The sequence below is a fragment of the Staurois parvus genome, unplaced genomic scaffold, assembly GCF_062004578.1.
Source record: "Staurois parvus isolate SC_StPar_1 unplaced genomic scaffold, SC_StPar_1.0 ptg003759l, whole genome shotgun sequence".
Classification (NCBI taxonomy): Eukaryota; Metazoa; Chordata; class Amphibia; order Anura; family Ranidae; genus Staurois; species Staurois parvus.
Window position 1 is genome coordinate 11,427 of NW_028321555.1, and position 21,588 is coordinate 33,014.

Below are 21,588 nucleotides of genomic sequence, written 5' to 3' on the forward strand. Positions count from 1 at the left end.
GGAATCTCAGCAAAAAAATCGGAAGATTGGCACAATTTTTTTTTTACATTTATCATGTACTATAATTATTTTATTTTACTTTATTTTATTATTTTATTTTACAGAAATCTCAGCAAAAAAAATCAGAAGATTGGCACAATTTTTTTTTTACATTTATCATGTACTATAATTATTTTATTTTACTTTATTTTATTATTTTATTTTACAGAAATCTCAGCAAAAAAATCGGAAGATTGGCACAATTTTTTTTTTATATTTATCATGTACAATAATTATTTTTTCTAATTTTACTTTATTTTATTTTTAAAAAAGTCTCAGCAAAGAATTGGAAGATTGGCACAATTGTTTTTTCAACATTTGTCATGTACTATAATTATTTTATTTTATTATTTTATTTTACAGGAATCTCAGCAAAAAAATCAGATGATTGGCACAATTTTTTTTTATATTTATCATGTACTATAATTATTTTATTTTATTATTTTATTCTACAGAAATCTCAGCAAAGAATTGGAAGATTGGCACAATTTTTTTTTTACATTTATCATGTACTATTACTATTTTATTTTATTTTGCTTTACTTTATTTTATTTTTTTATTTTACAGAAATCTCAGCAAAGAATCGGAAGATTTGCACAATTTTTTTTCTACATTTATCATGTACTATAATTATTTTATTTTACTTTATTTTATTATTTTATTTTACAGAAATCTCAGCAAAGAATCGGAAGATTTGCACAATTTTTTTTTTACATTTATCATGTACAATAATTATTTTATTTTACTTTTTTTTTATTAATTTACTTCATTTTATTATTATTTTTTGTAAGGGTTTTGAGGATGAAAGGGGCTTTAAATGGCACCTGAGGGTTTCGGTAGCTCCTTTCCTCTATCTCGGACCTCTTCTTTAACAAAAATATGTTTTTTTCCCCCACCAAAAGGAAATAACACAGTAAAAAAAAATAAAAATAGAAATTATAGACAAAAATAAACAAACATAAAAAATCAAGAGACGGTACACAACGATCGAATTAAAAAAGACACAAATATAAAAAAAAAATTAAATAAACTAAACTAGCAAAAATATAAACCCCGCCCCCTAAAGAAAAAATAAACACATTGTAAATAAAGATTTTAAAAAATATTTATTTTATTTCACATTTTGCATAATCAGCTCAAAGAATGACGTGAGGGGGTTCAGACTAATGGGAGCAAGCAGCCCTTGACGTCCCAGCTCTGTAATACAGCACAGGGAATGCTGGGATTTGTAGTTCCCCCAGAGTCAATCTTGTAAATCCTGGGACCGAGAAGCTGGTGAATGATCCAGAACAAGCATGCAGCAAGTGATGTCTAATTGTAAAAAAAAAAAAAAAATTCAATATGTGCACATTTTCCATAATGGTGTCACCCTCCCCTAATGGATTGGGTGTTAAACAGAATAATGAGTACATCCAGCTGTCAGAGAGTGACACCATCCATGGGGAAATTTCACCCTTGGGAAACAAACAAGATATATAATCGACTCATTTAAAGTAAATAAATAACATCCTTAAAAAAAAATAAAAATAAAAATAAATAAATAAAAATAAATAAATAAAAATAAATAAATAAATAAAAATTAATAAATAAATAAAAAAAAAATATAGTAAATAAATAAAAATAAATAAATATAATAAATAAATAAAAAATAATAAATGAATATAGTGCCAGTGTATATTACACTCTAATAACTGGTGTAAATGAGATCCACGTGAAAAGAAACGACTTTCTATCACGGGGCATCGAACGTATTCGACCGATAACATACAGTGGATACCACCAATGGACCCACATCACATCGATCAACACAGCGATCTTCCACCAAACTCCTTTTCTTCGATGTATCCCGGTCACTGGGAGCTCCACATCGCCGGAATCAGAAGAGCGGGTGCCAAGTAAACAAGAAAGATGGCGGCTCCTCGTAGTGAGGTAAAGTTATTTTTATTACTAAACATAAAAAAAAGAAGAAATGCACTCACAAGGGAAAAGGGCGATCGCAGCCGTAACCGGAACTGACGTCACCACGCTTCCTTCCGACGCGTTACGTCACGCATCACGTAACTTCATCAGGGATAGGATGATTACCACAATGGTGTCACCCTCTCCTGATGGTTTGTCCATAATAGTAAATAATTAACTAATATGTCCATCATATTATTACTATTATTATTATTTATTATCACATTATTTTTTTTATTATTATTATTATCATCACAATTACCACAATGTTGACACCCTCCTCTGATGGATTACATTTTTTTTTAAAAATAACTAATACATCCATCATATTATTATTATCACATTTTAATATTAATTTTATTATAATCAGAATTACCACAATGGTGTCACCCTCCCCTGATGGATTTCCAAAAAATTAAATAAATAAGTAATACATCCTTTATATTATTATCGCTTTATTTATTATTAATATTATTATTATCAAATTATTGTTATTTAGTATTATTATTAATATTAATAATAATAACAAGAATACTATTAATATTATCATATTATTATTATTTTTTTATTATTTTTATTATTATCACATTATTATTTATTATTATTAAAATCACAATTACCACAATAACATCACCCTCCCCTGATAGATTATCCAAAAAATAAAATAACTAATACGTCCATCATAGTATTATTATCATTATTATTATTTCAGCTCATTCATTTTTTCACATTATTATATATTTTAAAATATTTTTATAATTTTATTATTATTATCACATTATATATTTTAAAATATTCGTATCTTATTATTATTATTATTATTATTATTATTATTATTAATAAGAAGAAGAAGAAGAATAAGTGGTGCCCACATATGTCTGCCTGACATGTGGCAGAACATTTTGTGCCTGTATAGGCCTCACCAGCCACCTACGGACACACCGTGGACAGCCCACTACCTGTTAGATATCAGGGTCCTCTTCGTCCACGATGGATGAAAATCATTATTATTATTATTATTATCACATTATTATATATTTTAAAATACTTGTATCTTATTATTATGATGATGATGATGATGATTATTATTATTATTATTATTATTATTATTATTAATAATTTCACATTATTATATATTTCAAACTATTTTTTATAATTTCATTATTATTATCACATTATTATATATTTTAAAATATTGGTATCATTATTATTATTATTATTATTATTATTATTATCACATTATTATATACTTTAAAATACTTGTATCTTATTATTATGATGATTATTATTATTAATAATAATTTCACATTATTATATATTTCAAACTATTTTTTATAATTTCATTATTATTATCACATTATTATATATTTTAAAATATTTGTATCTTATTATTATTATTATTATCACATTATTATATATTTTAAAATATTTGTATCATTATTATTATTATTATTATCACATTATTATATATTTTAAAATACTTGTATATTATTATTATGATGATGATGATGATTATTATTATTATTATTATTATTATTAATAATAATTTCACATTATTATATATTTCAAACTATTTTTTATAATTTCATTATTATTATCACATTATTATATATTTTAAAATATTTGTATCATTATTATTATTATTATCACATTATTATATATTTTTAAATATTTGTATCATTATTATTATTATCACATTATTATATATTTTTAAATATTTGTATCATTATTATTATTATTATTATTATTATCACATTATTATATATTTTTAAATATTTGTATCATTATTATTATTATTATCACATTATTATATATTTTAAAATATTTGTATCATTATTATTATTATCACATTATTATATATTTTTAAATATTTGTATCATTATTATTATTATTATTATCACATTATTATATATTTTTAAATATTTGTATCTTATTATTATTATTATGATTATTTAAGGCTTCGCACTGATGGGCGCTGGATGCGTGCGGTGAATGCTCTGCAGAGCTGGAGGGATGGACTGATAGTGGTTCCCACCCCGGGAGGTAGGGGGCGCTCAGCCCGGGCATGACCTTTAACCCCTGCGTGTAAAACGCGTTGTATCGCTTCCTCACTGCCTGAAGAGCAACCCAAAATGCGGATCGCTTTTCAGAGATCACAGCGCGCTGACGCATGTTTCCACAGTTCAGGGCTGGATAGCAGCAGTGACAGCCATTGGCCAAGACCCGTTCACCCCCGACGCGTCAAAACGCATGTGAGATGAGTTTTCTTGCGTTGCCATTCACTTCTATGGGCCTCCCATAAAACGCAGAAAAAGAAAAAAAAATGGACATTTATTTTTTTTTCAAATGCCCTGAAATGAGAAATGACCCTGTTACGGGGAACCACGATGCGTGCGTTGTCGGACCGCGTGCGTGGAAACGCAGCTGCATAATAGGTCCTGCCGGGAGAATTTGAGAAACTGATTCGCAGTTTAAAAGGAAAAAAAACTAGGAACAGCAACGGCGCCGCTCTCGAAACGCGTGGCACAACGCTTTGCGAAGCCAGATGGATGCCCCAATGCGACGCGCGTGCGGCGGGGCGTAGACACCCCAAAACTTGTAACCCTTGCGACTTGATTTTTTTTTTTTATCTTTTTAATATTAAAGACGGAATTATGAAATTTTTGTTGCGAAAATGAAACGACGATTAAAGGATGGAAAAGCAAAAAAAAAACTAGGAACAGCGCCACCTTCGAGGTGCGTGGCGCAACGCTCTGCGAAGCCAAATGGATGCCCCAAAGAGACGCGTGCGGCGGGGCGTGGACACCCCAAAACTTGTAACCCCTTCGACTTGATTTTTTTTTTTATCTCTTTAATATTAAAGACGGAATTATAAAATTTTTGTTGTGAAAACGAAACGATGATTAAAGGATGAAAAAGCAAAAAAAAAAAACTAGGAACAGCGACGGCGCCGCCTTCGAGGCGCGTGGCACAACGCTCTGCGGAGCCAAATGGATGTGACGCGCGTGCGGCGGGGGGCGTAGATGCCCCAAAACTTGTAACCCCTGCGACTTAACTTTTTTTTTTTTTTTTTACATTTTTTATCTTTTTAATATTAAAGTCAGAATTATAAAATTTTTGTCATGAAAATTAAAGGATGAAAAAGCCAAAAAAAAACAAAACTAGGAACAGGGATGGAGCTGCCCTTTAAGGATGGACGCCCCGATGAGTCGCGCGTGCGGCGGGGGGCGTAGACGCCCCAAAACTTGTAACCCTTGCGACTTAACTTTTTCTTTTTTTTTTACATTTTTTATTTTTTTTATATTAAAGTCAGAATTATAAAATTTTTGTCGCGAAAACTAAACGACGATTAAAGGATGAAAAAGCAAAAAAAAAAAAAACAGTCACAAAGGGGTTAATAAACAGCAGCCTCAGAAAGGCCTTGGCAAGACTACAAATCCCATCATGCATCAGGCTGGTTGGGCCCCTCCTCCTCACATGGGGAGGGGGGGTGGTGGTGGTTGGTGAAGGGGGGAGGGGCTAGAGCTGAGTACAAAGCTTTGAGCAATGTGTTACCTTGTAGCAAAGCAGAGTCAGCTTGTACAGACAGAGGATCTGCTGGATGGAGGAGGGGGGAGTCCGCTGTACGACTGTCTGCCGCTTGTTGATCGCTGCGCAGCACAAAGCTGGAAGAACTACCTCAATAGTCGCCCCCTGATCGCCCCCCCCCCCTGTATGATTTCTGATCTGGGGGGGTCTTCTATACACGTCTCCCTATGCAGCGGATATAACACCCTGGGACGGTTATCCTTTCATTTGTTTTCTTGTTTTTTGGATGTTGGCTACCTGTCGGTGAGGATCGGCCGCCATGCACACGGTGCAGAAGGACACGACTTTCACCAAGATCTTCGTCGGGGGTCTCCCCTACCACACCACCGACTCGTCCCTCCGGAAATACTTCGAGGTCTTCGGGGACATTGACGAGGCCGTGGTCATCACCGACAGGCAGACGGGCAAATCTCGGGGTTACGGATTTGTGAGTATCCCGCACCGCGATCACTTATTGGCGAAATATTCGGGGTGAACTTTTAAGGTGTTCGGTTCCCCCCCCCCCCCAGCAAGAAAGCATCACCTCCTTTGTTTGTTTGTGTTTTTGCCTGCGCCGGCTCTTGAAGTACCTCGGAGGCGGTGTGCCCTGCGTTCTGTGTGCCGCCATTGGCTCCCCGTGGCGACCGCAGAGGACACTTCACGAGCCTGCACAGGCGTAGTCCGGACAAAATCGTATCCATCCATAGGTAGACCTGTGCAGGCCGTAGATGGGTCGTTTATTGGCCGACTTGTCAGCCGAAAAATGAAAAATCGGTCGTTCTGTTGCCACCAATGCTTACGAAAGTCGGCTGTTTTTCGTGGATTTTCCAGCATGACCGATAAAAGAAACACGAAGGAACCGCGAATATCGGCCGATGGCATTGCCCTGCTAACGGTGCGACTATCGGACGATTATTCTTTCGGATGAAAATTCGTCCGATGAACGAACCGTCTATGGCCTGCGTTGGTGATGTTCCTCTTAGGGGTGGAGAGCATTGGGAGGAATCCTCTACTGAAGATCTGTAGATGCCGGCAGTCTCACTCTGCCCGCTGCAAGGTGGCGGCGGCGGTCTGGCTCTGTCCGCTGCAAGGTGGCGGCGGCGGTCTGGCTCTGCCCGCTGCAAGGTGGTGGTCTGACTCTGCCCGCTGCAAGGTGGCGGCGGTCTGGCTCTGCCCGCTGCAAGGTGGTGGTCTGACTCTGCCCGCTGCAAGGTGGCGGTCTGACTCTGCCCGCTGCAAGGTGGCGGTGGTCTGGCTCTGCCCGCTGCAAGGTGGCGGTGGTCTGGCTCTGCCCGCTGCAAGGTGGCGGTGGTCTGGCTCTGCCCGCTGCAAGGTGGCGGTCTGGCTCTGCCCGCTGCAAGGTGGCGGTGGTCTGGCTCTGCCCGCTGCAAGGTGGCGGTCTGGCTCTGCCCGCTGCAAGGTGGCGGTCTGACTCTGCCCGCTGCAAGGTGGCGGTGGTCTGGCTCTGCCCGCTGCAAGGTGGCGGTCTGGCTCTGCCCGCTGCATTCCCTGTGATGGGTTGAAGCGATTTTGTTTTTTTGCTCTGAGAGTTTTCTAATATGTGGTGTCCCCCGAAAACTGAAGTTTTCTTTCTAGGTGGTCTTCTTTTTTTCTTTTTTTTTTTTTCCTTTTTGTTTTCCTTTTTTATACAGTGTAAGTTGTTTATTATTTGTCTTCTATTGTCTTGTTGGTCCCTCTTGTTGGGTCCCTCTCGTTGGGTCTCTCTTGTTGGGTCCCTCTCGTTGGGTCCTTCTTGTGGGTCCCTCTCGTTGGGTCCCTCTTGTTGGTCCCTCTTGTTGGTCCCTCCCGTTGGGTCCCTCTTGTTGGTCCCTCTCGTTGGTCTCTCTCGTTGTGTTTGGAAACCTATCACGTCTTGGTACTGTTTGGCTCTCACTTGGTCCTTGTGTTGTCTTTGCTGGTAGGCATTGTGTATGTCAGACGGGGCCCCTGGAGGTCTCCTCTCCCGGGCCAAGGTCAGTCCCCCCCCCGTGTGGCTCCGGCCTAGCCGTCCCCTTTGTGGCTGTGTGTTAAACAGAAAGTTTTGTTGCCATCCCACACAACAGGTCTTTCACAATGACAAATGTTTACACTCCAAACATCTCCACTCTATTTATTTTATTATTCTTTTTTTTTTTTTTTTTTACTTTATTTTGTTTGGCTAGTGATCTGATCACTGGAGGTAAGGGGCCCCTCCTCAGGTTGGTGACCGCTGGAGGGGGGCCTGTCAGGCTGGTTATCACCCACCTGACTGGGCCCCCCTTGCCTCCATTGATCGCCTGCCTGACAGGGCCCCCCTCCCCCAATTATAAACTAGCCTTACAAGGCCCCCTCCAGTAACCCCCCCCCCCCCCCCCCCGGATGACAGGTACCCCCCTTACCTCCAGTAATTGCCTGCCTGACAGGGCCCCCCTCCCCCTATGATCAACCAGTCCTACAAGGCCCCCTCCAGTGATCACCCACCTGATGGGGGGGCCCCCCTTACCTCCAGTGATTGCCTACCTGACATGGGGCCCCCCTCCAGTGATCGTCCACCTGACGGGTTTTCTCTTACCTCCAGTAATCACTGAAGGTAAGGGGAGACCTTGTCAGGCTGGTGATCATTAGAGGGGGGGCTGTCAGGCAAGTGATCACTGGAGGTAAGGGGGGCCTGTCAGGTCAATGATCACTGGAGCAGGGCCCCGTCATGCAGGTGATTACTGGAGGTAGGGGGGGACCTGTCAGGTGGGTGATGGGGGGGCCTTGTCAGGTGATCACTGGAGGGGGCATTGTTGCTCATTTGGGGGAGGGGGGCCCTGTCAGGCAGGCGATCACTGGAGGTAAGGAGGGTCCCGTCAGGTGGGTGATCACTAGAGGGGGGGGACCCTGTCAGGCGGGCGATTACTGGAGGGAGCCTTGTAAGGCTGCTTGAATACTGGAGTGGGAAGGGGACAGGTGGGTCATATCAGTCTGGTGATCATTGGGGGGCCTGTCAGACTGGGGGGGGTTCACACGCATGTCACGCTGGTGGTCATTAGAGGGGCTCTGTCAGGTTGGTGATCACTTCTGTCATGCTGCTGAACACTGGAACAGGTTGGTGGTCACTGTAGGGGCCAAGGCCATGTCACGCTGGTTGGAGACTACTGTAGGGGTACCCTATTGCGCTGGTTGGTGATCACAATTTGGGCACCCCATTGGGCTGGTAGGCAATTGGTGTGTGGCAACTTGCCAGGCTAGTTGGTGATCACTAAAGGAGTGCCCTGCCAGGCTGGTTGGGGATTGCTATAGGGGCACCTTGCCAGGCTGGTTGGGGATTGCTGTAGGGGCACCTTGCCAGGCTGGTTGGGGATTCCTGTAGGGGCACCTTGCCAGGCTGGTTGGGGATTGCTGTAGGGGCACCTTGCCAGGCTGGTTGGCGATCAATGGGGTGCAAGCTACTTGTCGATAAGACAAAGGGCATGTTCATTAGTCACCATGACTTTCATGTGGGCAATAGTGCCATGAACATGACCAACTTTTTATAAAGAACACATATTCTGGCAAATTCCGCATGGTGGATAATATCCAAATAATGCTTCAGAGAGACCAGAAACGCCCATGGATCCCATTCACCCATCGCAAGATGGCAGAAAAAAACCAACCCAAAGGGCTACTGCGTGGATGGCCCTACCAAAAACTAGCAGGTCAACCAGCGGTCACTTCAGATGGCCACGTTTTGGGTCCACTGCTATAGATCTGAGGGTGGCCCTATGGCTCAGGCTATTTGTGAACCAGCAGAAATGGGGAATCTCCCGGATGAGGAGCTTCCTTACAAGGGGTTAAATCTCTGACCTTCCAGCCATTGTAGCCGAGCTGTTGTTTGCCCCCCTGTGTAGCCTTTGTAAGAGTGAGCAGGTGATTGCCGCTTGTCTCATTGCCTTTTGTTCCTCAGCTGTTGGCGGAAACTGGGAGCGAAGTGCAAATTCTCCTCTGCCGGCTTTGTAGCCTTATCTAGGAAGGTTAGCACCTTTCTGCTAATTTTACCTCCCCCCCCCCCCCCCCCCAACAGGTCCAAAAACATTCACAAATGTCCATGTGCTCAAGTGTAGAAAGTGGCCAAATGGAGGACTTTTAAAGACTTCACTGCCCACATACTTGTTGACAGTCTCTCTTTTTCCTTGCATTGTATGATCAGCCAAGTGTGTAGCCAGTGTTATGGGAAATTCAGATAGAGCCGAGGGGGAGGGATGACTCTGACGTGGCCAACTTGTGGGGAAGTTATTGATGGGACAAGTCCAACCAGCGCCTCCATATTCCTTTTTAATCCAGACACCCCGAGCAGATCGAAGAGCCGGAACCTTGACTTCCTTCTGCCTGGTGGTGGCACCATCAGCTGGCCTGGAATGATCAGCAAATGGTCATTGGTGGCTTCCCTGGGTCTGTCATGACAGGTTCTCTTTAAACAAAAAATGTGCCGCTTGTCCTGGTGACTAATTGCGATGTCATCTCAGGTATGATGTAAGATCAGGGCCGGTTCCAGGAGCTGGGTCACCGATGTGACATCGTAAAAAAAAGTCCGGGCCATTCCAGGTCACAAATGTGACAAAACAAATACAAGCAAGGGCAATTCCGGGTCACAAATGTATTAAACTCCAACCCAAAATATGTGATCTGTTGCAGGTTAGACGTGGTGGCTGCATTAGTTTTCTTTTTTAGTCTTTTTTTTTTTTTTTTTTTTCCCCTTCTGTTTTCATCTGTGAGCTGGCCAATAATACACCCCATGTATTACAGTGCCCCCACTCTGGATGAAGGAGCACAGGGGCACCTTTTGTACAGCAGCATTGTCAGTCTTGGGGAGGGGAGTGTTAGATATGTTGCAGATTCCAATGCACTGACATGGGGGTCTCCAAATTTTCTAAGCAAAGGACTAGTTTACTGTCCTTCAGACTTTAGGGGGGCCAGACTGGAACATGTACCGGCATCAGTGGTAATAAACAATGCCCCATCTTTGGTGTCAGTGGGAGTGGGAGAAATTGTGCCCCGTCATTGGTGTCAGTGAGAGGAATTGTGCCCCGTCATTGGTGTCAGTGGGAGGAATTGTGCCCCGTCATTGGTGTCAGTGGGAGGAATTGTGCCCCGTCATTGGTGTCAGTGAGAGGAATTGTGCCCCGTCATTGGTATCAGTGGGAGGAATAGTGCCCCATCATTGGTGTCAGTGAGAGGAATTGTGCCCCGTCATTGGTGTCAGTGGGAGGAATTGTGCCCCGTCATTGGTGTCAGTGGGAGGAATTGTGCCCCGTCATTGGTGTCAGTGAGAGGAATTGTGCCCCGTCATTGGTGTCAGTGAGAGGAATTGTGCCCCGTCATTGGTGTCAGTGAGAGGAATTGTGCCCCGTCATTGGTGTCAGTGAGAGGAATTGTGCCCCGTCATTGGTGTCAGTGAGAGGAATTGTGCCCCGTCATTGGTATCAGTGAGAGGAATTGTGCCCCGTCATTGGTGTCAGTGGGAGGAATAGTGCCCCGTCATTGGTGTCAGTGGGAGGAATTGTGCCCCGTCATTGGTGTCAGTGAGAGGAATTGTGCCCCGTCATTGGTATCAGTGAGAGGAATTGTGCCCCGTCATTGGTGTCAGTGGGAGGAATAGTGCCCCGTCATTGGTGTCAGTGGGAGGAATTGTGCCCCGTCATTGGTGTCAGTGAGAGGAATTGTGCCCCGTCATTGGTGTCAGTGGGAGGAATAGTGTCCCATCTTTGGTGTTTATGAGAGGAATTGTGCCCCGTCATTGGTGTCAGTGAGAGGAATTGTGCCCCGTCTTTGGTGTTTATGAGAGGAATTGTGCCCCATCATTGGTGTCATTGGTCGGACTTCTATCACCTCGTTGGTATCACTGAGAGGAATTTTGTTGGTGTCAGTGGATTAAATGGTGCCCCAAGGGCAAGGTAAAAGCAAGCAAAGGGCTGCAATCTAATGAATGTTGGCTTTTGGGTTACTACCAGAATAATAAGTGGGCCCATTTTAGGGGTCGGAAGCCATGATAATACAGAGGTCAGGTTGTCTGATAAATAAATATAACAAAAACATTTAAGTTTAATTATATTATCAGGCAATTGCATCCAAAAACATGGATTGTGTCTTGTTAAAAAAAGGGAAAAAAAAGTGTGTGTGTGTTCATTTAATTGGAGACATTTTTGTGGTTGGCCACGCACTGCAAGGGGACATATAAAGTGGGACAAAGGGGTTGTGCATGTGGGGGGGGGGGGGGGCTGAGTCAAAGGGCCGGTGGAGTGTTTGTCCCCCATGGGGCTCTGTGTTGGCTCAGTGGGCCATATATCCTGAGGAGGATGAGGAAAGCCGGTGACTATTATCTGCTGCAAGCCCATCACTATCTCTGGGTGAGGTGACCTCATTTGGCTTGCTGACCCATGTGACTTAAATGAAAACTCCAAACCTGGATGCCAAATAATTCATCATTGAGGGTAAGAAAAACTACATCACTGCGGTCAGTGGGGGGAATAGTGCCCCACCGCTGGGGTCAGTGGGGGGGAGGGATAGTGCCCCATCATTGGGGTTGGGGGGATGGGAATAGTGCCCCACCGCTGGGGTCAGTGGGGGGTAGGGATAGTGCCCCACCGCTGGGGTCAGTGGGGGGTAGGGATAGTGCCCCATTGTTGGGGTCAGTGGGGGGGAGGGATAGTGCCCCATCGTTGGGGGGAGGGGAATAGTGCCCCACCGCTGGGGTCAGTGGGGGGGAGGGATAGTGCCCCATTGTTGGGGTCAGTGGGGGGGGTAATAGTGCCCCATCATTGGGGTTGGGGAGGGGAATAGGGTCCCACCTTTGGCGTCTGGGCGGGGGGGAAGGAATAGTGCCCCATCTTCGGCTTCGGTGGGGGAAGGGGATAGTGCCCCATTGTTGGGGTCAGTGGGGAGGGGAATAGTGCCCCACTGTTGGCGTGAGGGGAATAGTGTCCCACTGTTGGGGTCAGTGGGGATAGGGGAGGGGAATAGTGCCCCACTGTTGGGGGGAGGGGAATAGTGCCCCACTGTTGGTCATGAGGGGCAGAATAGTGCCCCAATGTTGGGGTCAGCAGTACCCCACTTTTGGTGTCAATGGAAGCAATGGTGCCCCAAGGTCTGGATTACGGAAAGCAATAAGCCGCAGTTTTGAGACCCCCATCTCTAGGTTACTGACTCACTAATTGATGAATTAGAGACTTTGGGGTCTGTCTATAAATAATTCTATTACAGGGGTAACCGCTTACTGTAGAGATCACTTTTCAATTCTACTGGAGGACGTTGGACTCCTCCCCACCCCCCACTAGCTGCTCAGCAATTTCTAGCTGGGAGAGCTGTGTGAAGTCTGAGCCCTTATCTGCAATCACACAATACTGAGGTTGTCTGCTTATCATAAAAGGAGCCACTGCTAACACAAGGGAGAAGACTATCCTGATGGTCCCTCTGGAGTCCCCTTCACTGGAGACTCCAATGCCACGCCTCCCTTGTTTAGGCCTTTACAAATGAATGAGCTGTAGGCTGTAAGTTGCCCAACGGCCCCTTTTGGCAAGTAATTGAAAAATATATAACCCCCCCTCATCATCTCTCCCTGCCCCCCCTGAAAAATAAAAAACAAAAAACTGAGACTTTACTAGAACCTGCCGTGACTTCCTGAACTCCAGCAGCTGAACGGACGCCAAGCTGGCACCGAGCGCGGTTACATCACTTAATTATTCTGGGCAGAGACGCTGAAAAAAGGCTGCGAGTCCTGCGAATAATATGGACAGCAGTGAACTTGGTGGCACATCCTGTTCTTGTTGGATCAAATGGCATTTTCCGCGGCCCGGGCTGCAATCTGTTTACCAAGTTGTTGTCTTTTTTTTTTTTTTGTTTTTTTGTTTTTTTTTTAGTTTTTAATTTACATAAAGTGTTGTTGGTATTGGTGTCTGTGCGGCTTTTCTCTTAAGTGGCCAGCAAACTTGAAAATCCAGTTACCGATTATGGGAAAGGCTGCTTGTCCTATTCACAAGGATGAGGATAAATATCCCGCAGGAGAAAATTGCCTTTGTGTAGGCAGTGATGCTCGGCCCAGCCCATTATCCATCACTGTAAGTTTAAGGGGGGGGGGGGGGTAGGGAGTTGGTTTTAACGGGGTCACAAATATCAATCAAGTTTACAGAGGATACAAGTTTCATTTCAACAGTCTAGAAATCCTTAACTATTAAAGGCAGGCAGTACTGGAGATGCCAACACGTTTCGGGGCTGCAAAACTTCCCCTTCAGGGCTTAACTTTGTAGCTGGAGGAAATCTGGACGCACGGAGATATCCAATAGAGAGTTGATATGTCCAGTTTGCGCCTTTTTTGCTGGTTGTCAAAAATTTCAGATACTGACATTGGAGAGAATGCAGGACCTCATTACTTTGTTGTTCATTTATATCCATGGGGAAGGTCTTCCAACCTGTCTGACCTCTTCGTTCCCCTGAGAAGGTTTGTTTGTGGCTCTCAGAAGTGCCGGATTACGTAGATTCCCATCTGCTATGGTTACTTTTTACATTTACTAGTAGATGAGCCTGCTGTGGGTGCTGGTTAAACTGTATCTTGCTTCCGCTCCTGGAGGACGAAACGTCTAGGGTGGGGCCTCGGAGGTGACGTCACCACGTATGGGTGAGCTGCCGTTGTCTGCATAGACCAGAACAATACTTATTATTATTATTATTATTTAAGGTACTTGTATAGCGACGTTAATTTACGCAGCGCTTTACATGTATATTGTACATTCACATCAGTCCCTAACCCTCAAGGGGTGTACAATCTAAGGTCCCTAACCCTCAAGGGGCGTACAATCTAAGGTCCCTAACCCTCAAGGGGCGTACAATCTAAGGTCCCTAACCCTCAAGGGGCGTACAATCTAAGCCCTAACCCTCAAGGGGCGTACAATCTAAGCCCTAACCCTCAAGGGGCGTACAGTCTGTGGTCCCTCAAGGGGCGTACAGTCTGTGGTCCCTCAAGGGGCGTACAGTCTGTGGTCCCTCAAGGGGCGTACAGTCTGTGGTCCCTAATCCTCAAGGGGCGTACAGTCTGTGGTCCCTAACTCACATTCATACATACACGTACTGGGGCCAATATAGACAGGATCCAATTAACCTGTGGGAGGAAACCGGAGTACCCGGAGAAAACCCACGCAGGCACAGGGAGAACATGCAAACTCCAGGCAGGTGGTGCCGTGGTCGGGATTCGAACCAACAACCCGAGTACTGCCAGGCAGAAGTGCCAACCATGTAGCCACTGTGCTGCCCATCTCTTGATATGACTTTAAGGAGTAAAGGGAAATCTCCCCAAAAGTAGGATGATTACAGGACAGGAGTTGAGCTGTAATTTAGGATTTTTTTTTTTTTTTCAGCTAGTAACAAAAGGTCTTTTACAGCTGCAACCCCCCCCCAGCAATGTTTACTCTACATTAGGGAGGATCCATTGGAGGGGGGGGGGGGGGGGATAGGTGCCACCATCATTTGGCTCTGTAATGGTCCTGACCATTTGGCAGATTGTAGAGATATTTCACCGTGGGGGTCCCTGAGAGATTCAGGAAGGCAGCATGTGGTTGAACTAACTTGCAAAAGGTTTGGCTTTAGATACTTGGATGCGGGCTTCTCAATGGTTTTAACATGGAGCAACACTTGAAATAACTGGAGGAACTCCCTACTACTAATCACTAAATCTTCGGAATTGGTGGGAAGAATGTCTCTTACTTTGGTGGCCGGTGGGAAGAAAGCCCCTTAGGGTCGGTGGTCAGTCTCCCTTGGCAGCCTGCAACACACCGAATTACCCAAATGAAACCAACACCAGCGCTCTGATCTTCATGCTCCACATATAAAACGGTAACTGTCACTTGGTGAGGGGCAGCCCACTAAAGATGGGGGAGTCTTGATGCTCACAAAACGCAAAAGGGCGCGCTCTCCTCGTGCATTACCGTGGTTACAAATGAATTTATTAAAAACGTGACAAATGGATACTCGCAAATTGAATGTAAGAAACGAACATGAAGCCAAATGGGTCAATGTCATACAACCGGAGTCCTGTGATGATGGTGCCCGGTGGGAAAAGCTGGCGTGCTTTGGGAGATGAACTCCCCTTTTCTCCCCCCTTTTCTCCCCCTTTTTCTCCCTCTTCTTTTTCTCCCCCGCTTTGAAATAGGGAGTTCAACTCCCGAAACACGCCAGTTTTTCCCACCGGGCACCATCATCACAGGACTCCAGTTGTGTGACGTTGACCCATTTGGCTTCATGTTCGTTTCTTACATTCGTTTTGTGAGTATCCATTTGTCACGTTTTTAATAAATTCATTTGTAACCACGGTAATGCATGAGGAGAGTGCGCCCTTTTGCATTTTTTCTTTTGCTAGCATTAAATCGAATTACCCGGTTTAACCGTACACGTTAAAACAAGGGATTTCCTTTGCAAATACATGCGTATGCTGCAGAGGCCTCTTTGTAGTATCCCAGGGTATCTGTAGTCCTGAATTTTGAGAGCCTCCAAAGTTGGAGCACATATAATGGATAGATTGAGGGCAGGTATGCCTGGAGGGAACCCACCCCTCCTTAAAGGTATTGGACACCCATCTTTAGCCACAATGGCATGCGAAGGTATGTCGTACGTCCCCCTCACCAGATAACCAACAGTACAAACGAATGGCAACCATCCCGAATTGTAACATGGAAGGGAGCCAGTTACAGATTGGGGTGGTTGCTATTTGTACTCTGTGGGAAGAGTGCTCCTTGCCTTGGTGGTCAGTGGGAAGGGTGCCCCCTTTTCCTTACAGGTAACGTAACAAGATTAAGGCAGAAATGACTCCTCACATAAGGGGAACCCCTCGGAGACTCTGGGAGGAACCCAATGGCATGCGAAGGTATGTAGTACGTCCCCTCACCAGATAACCAACAGTACAAACAAATGGCAACCGTCCCGAATTGTAACATGGAAGGGAGCCAGTTACAGATTGGGGTGGTTGCTATTTGTACTCTGTGGAAAGAGTGCTCCTTGCCTTGGTGGTCAGTAGGAAGGGTGCCCCCCATTCCTTACATAACAATATGAAGGCAGAAATGACTCCTCACATAAGGGGAGCCCCTAGGAGGAACCCTATGGATCCACGGGACTCTAGTTGAGAAAGGCCGCTTTGAAGCTGTGAAAATTAGTTCCTTTTTTCTTGTGGATGTTAGTAATTATGCAAAACCAATAAATTAAAATTCCCCTTGAGCTGGAAATCCCCAAACTGGGAACATCTAGTACACAAACCATACAAGAACCCTCTATGGGTGGAAAGCATTCAGGACCTGATTGGTGGACAGTCTGTGAAGAACCGTAGGTACAGATGAAGCAGTTATCATTCATGGTAGAGAACCTCTGTGATGGGCGGTCAGTTTCCCATTCCTAACAGTCCCATCATCAGAGCTTTAGCAAAATCTAGGCCTTAAACCAAGACCTCTTGGGTAAGGATTTGTATCCAGTGCCTCACCTCCACTTCCGTATGGATTTGTGGTCTCTGTGGTCCTCATTGTGGCCAACTTCTTAAACCGTATGGGCGCTTATTTTTTAATATTTTACATCAGGCTATACCTGCAAAAGGGGCCAGCCTGAAGTGATCCAGCAGGACGACGGCCTAAAGTTCCACTTTAAGTGACACCGCAGGACTTTTTCTGTGGAAGTGCTTGGAAGGAAATGGTGAGATTGAACCCTTGGTCCATGGCTAATCCTAATTCAGACTTTTTTTAATTTGTTTTACAAGAAAGCATAAACAAATGGTACAAAAACCATGTCCAAAAGCTTTGGGATGGGGGATGGGACGGGGGGGGGGGGGTCAGAAGGGGCAGCTGCCCTGGCCACTGTGGTATCATGTGTGGGGGGGACCACAAGTAGAGCTCCTGCCACTGCAAGCTGACAGGAATAATAATGGGCATCACTACTTCTGTCAACTTGGTGCTGGAAGAGGCAAGCTGGAGGAGGAGAGAGCTGGGAAGAGGTGCAGGCTATGCACTCTCTTGCTGCTACTGCAGTGCTCCTGGATCAGAACTGTGTGGGAGGGGTGTGGGGGGGTGGCTTTGTTTACACCCCTCCCCCATTTAATCTCAGGATCCCCATAGATATATGGTGATTTGCACTGGGAGGAGGGGGAATTTATTCTCAGGGGGTAAACATGCAGATAAGTACTTTTTTTGTGTGTGTTTTTTGTTAAGGGGGGGTTTATGCGCAATTTGGTACGTTCACCCTGGGTGCTGGATGACCTTGTTCGGGCAATGGCTTGGCCCCTTTTTGTGTTTTTTTTTTTTTTTTTTTTTGTTTGTTTGTTTTTTTTCCCATTACCACCCTTGAGCTCCAGTCAGTGACTCGATTTTAGGCCAAGGAGATAGTACTTTATCAGCTAGAAGAAGCATTTACTCCTCTCCCCACCACAATCAGACTCCTACTTTTTGTCATTTTGTAGCACGTCACAAGGTGAAAGGCATCCCTCAACACAATTGGTTGCAGTGGTCTTCCCATTATATTTGGTCTTCAGAGGGAAGAGGTGCTCTGCAGACACCCCAAGGTCTTCTATCACTGGCAGGTTTAGCCCCACGACATAAGCCCAGAATTGGTTGGAAAGGTGACTGCCATTTTAATGTCTGGCACCTTTTTGGTAGAACAGTCGTTCTTAAAACGTTTGTGTGATTGCTGAAGTGGCCTCGAATGCTTGCATTTTCGTTGCCCCGGAAGACTTATTTTGATGACGAAACGCGTTGGTCGGAGCATTCCGCTGAGTTTCAGGAAGTGTATGTCGTGACAGATTGGTGGCTATATTTACATGCACATGTGTTTTTAACTTCTGTGTGTTTCTTGGCTAAAATAAATTCTTTTAAATGTTTTACACCGTGGAGAGGTGTTCTCCTTCTTTCCTTACATGAATTTTACTGTGGAAACTCGCACATATTTACCTAATTGACAGTGGTCCTGGGTGATACTGAGACAGCTTGGGAGGTGACCTAGATATCCAGAGGGATACCTGTTCCGTCTCTCCAATCTAAGCATTGAAAGTGTGATCTCTGTAACTTCCAGTTGTGATGAGATAGCGATAACTCCAATCTTAGTTGAATATCACAGGCAGTGACTCGATCTAGATGACGCCTTGTAGATCTTGAGAAGTTTTTATTCCATAAACTGAGAGAATCTTACAACAATGAACATCGGATAGGTCAAAAGATCATAATGTGATCTGCTTCATGACATGAGGCTAGAAGCTGAATTGTATTACTGGGAAAAGGGGCGGGGCTATCTTTACAGCATGGACTAAAACCAAAGGAAAGGGAGGAGCCGAGACAAAATACAAAGAACACTTAAAGGCATCTGACAGTCATGTGAAACATGACAATACCAGAAGCTCTTGACGGCTATTAATTTTAAGGGGGTCATGGGAAGTTGGTAAGCTAGTACTCTACTATCACTTTATAACCTCTCAGGAAGGAGTGTGGCTGCACCTATTTTTGTAGGTCTTGGATGAGACATTTTGTGGACTTATTTGGCTAGCTTTTTCAATATGTTTTTGTTTCTGTTTTTTTTTGGGGGGGGGGGGTTCTTTTGTTTTTTAATATTATGTGTTTAGTGTGTGTGTGTGTGTGTGTGTGTGTGTATATATATATATATATTAGTATTAGTATTTTTTTCTTTTAGTTTTTGTATGTATGTATACATACACACACTAAATACATAATATTAAAAACTAAAGAAAAAAAAATTATATATATATATATATATATATATATATATATAATTTTTTTTTCTTTAGTTTTTAATATTATGTGTTTAGTGTGTGTGTATACATACATACATACATACTGTTAAAAACTAAAGAAAAAAAAATAATATATATATATATATATATATATATATATATATATATATATATATAATTTTTTTTTTTTTTTTTTGCTTTGTGAACACGGATCACTTTTGCTTGTAATTGTCCAGCCCGACACGGTTAGATTTAATTTACGATATATGGTTCCCTCTGGGAGGACAAAGCCTTCAGCTGAGTTGGATTTTTCCACCCAATCATCACTTCCCTTAAGCTGGCTCGTGAGGGTCCAATCCTTTGTAGACCAACCATGTATCTTCATCTAATGCAGATGCTAATGTTTTTGTAGAAAGGTCTTCCTCCAGCCATCAGCTTGGAGAGCTGGGTGTGGAATCCTTTCTTGAGATATAAATGACCCGTGAACTGTTGCTACAACACTGTTCCTAAAACGTGGACTGTGGAATTGTGTACGCGATTGTGATGCTCCCACGTGTCCCGACCTCCATAGACTGACTGTGTATTTTCATCTAAGGCAGATACTCGTGTTTTTGTAGAACGCTCTTCCTCGAGATGTTGAGTGTAGAACTGTTTGAGATATAATTGACCCATGAAGCGTCCTCCTACCCTAACAGCCTTTGTTTTTTTTTCTTCTCTTACAGGTAACGATGTCTGACCGGGGGGCCGCCGACCGAGCTTGTAAAGACCCAAATCCTATCATTGATGGGCGGAAGGCCAACGTTAACCTCGCCTACCTGGGAGCCAAACCACGCAACCTCCAGAGTGGTAAGACCCCCTGCCCTTCTTATTTTAAATATGATCCCTAATCTGAAGACTGACCATTAGAAAGTCTCTAAATACAACCAAACGTTTACCTCCCAATATAATGGGGTACAGCATTTGCCCATCACGTACGGTCCTGAAGACACAACAGGAAATGGAGGATATTTCCCTTAGCCAGTTGTCTTTTGACCTCTTCAGAATAACTTCACATTACCTCCTATGGTGCTCCCGTCTCGTGAGTAGTATATTCATATTGGAGAACTAAGGTGTGGGATCAGGGCCGGTGCTACCACTAGGCCAACTAGCCAGCCGCCTAGGGCCCAGCCACAGCTGCTGGTTTCCCGACTCTCCTCCATGGCCCCCAGGTTTCAGATGTACTCCTCCAGGCCGGTCTTTCCATGGACATTGTGCCTGGTGGGGGGACTTGGGTAAGGTGGGAGGGTTTTATGGTGGGAAGGTTTATTTGGAAGTGTGTTAGCTAGGGAAGGGATTTGGGGGAATCTGTCCTAGGTGGATGTATTGAAGGAAGTGGACTGATGCTGGGAGAGGAGATGTGTGCTGGGGGGAAGGGGTGATGGAAATTTGTGCTAGGAGGGAGGATCGGGAAGATTTTTGCTAGGAGGGGGGATTTGGAGGAGATCGTGCTAGAAGGGAGGATTTGGAGGGGGGGGTGGGAATTTGTGCTAGGATGGGGGGGGGCCGTGGGAGTTGTGCTTGGAGGCGGTTGTGCTTTGAGAGGGGGGATTTGGAGGGGGTTGTGCTTTTAAGAGGGGGAATTTGGAGGGGGGTTGTGCTTTTGATAGGGGGGAATTTGGAGGGGGTTGTGCTTTGAGAGGGGGATTTGGAGGGGGTTGTGCTTTGAGAGGGGGGATTTGGAGGGGGTTGTGCTTTGAGAGGGGGGATTTGGAGGGGGTTGTGCTTTGAGAGGGGGGATTTGGAGGGGGTTGTGCTTTGAGAGGGGGGGATTTGGAGGGGGTTGTGCTTTGAGAGGGGGGATTTGGAGGGGGTTGTGCTTTGAGAGGGGGGATTTGGAGGGGGTTGTGCTTTGAGAGGGGGGATTTGGAGGGGGTTGTGCTTTGAGAGGGGGGATTTGGAGGGGGTTGTGCTTTGAGAGGGGGGATTTGGAGGGGGTTGTGCTTTGCGAGGAGGGATTTGGAGGGGGTTGTGCTTTGAGAGGGGGGATTTGGAGGGGGTTGTGCTTTGAGAGGGGGGATTTGGAGGGGGTTGTGCTTTGAGAGGGGGGATTTGGAGGGGGTTGTGCTTTGAGAGGGGGGATTTGGAGGGGGTTGTGCTTTGGGGGGGAGGGGGGATTTGGAGGGGGTTGTGCTTTTGAGAGGGGGGATTTGGAGGGGGTTGTGCTTTTGAGAGGGGGGATTTGGAGGGGGTTGTGCTTTTGAGAGGGGGGATTTGGAGGGGGTTGTGCTTTTGAGAGGGGGGATTTGGAGGGGGTTGTGCTTTTGAGAGGGGGGATTTGGAGG

At 44.4% G+C, this 21,588-nt stretch overlaps 1 protein-coding gene across 1 annotated transcript; it reads left to right on the plus strand.

Moving 5' to 3' along the window:
• Positions 1-792: 792 nt before the first annotated feature.
• LOC149427440 (RNA-binding protein 38) lies at positions 793-20,113 on the plus strand (the record flags this gene model as incomplete). The annotated part of the gene is made up of 3 exons (XM_089668036.1): positions 793-1,968; positions 3,956-6,013; positions 19,990-20,113. Coding segments are annotated over exons 2-3 (292 nt in total), but the record flags the coding sequence as incomplete, so codon positions are not given.
• Positions 20,114-21,588: the final 1,475 nt, after the last annotated feature.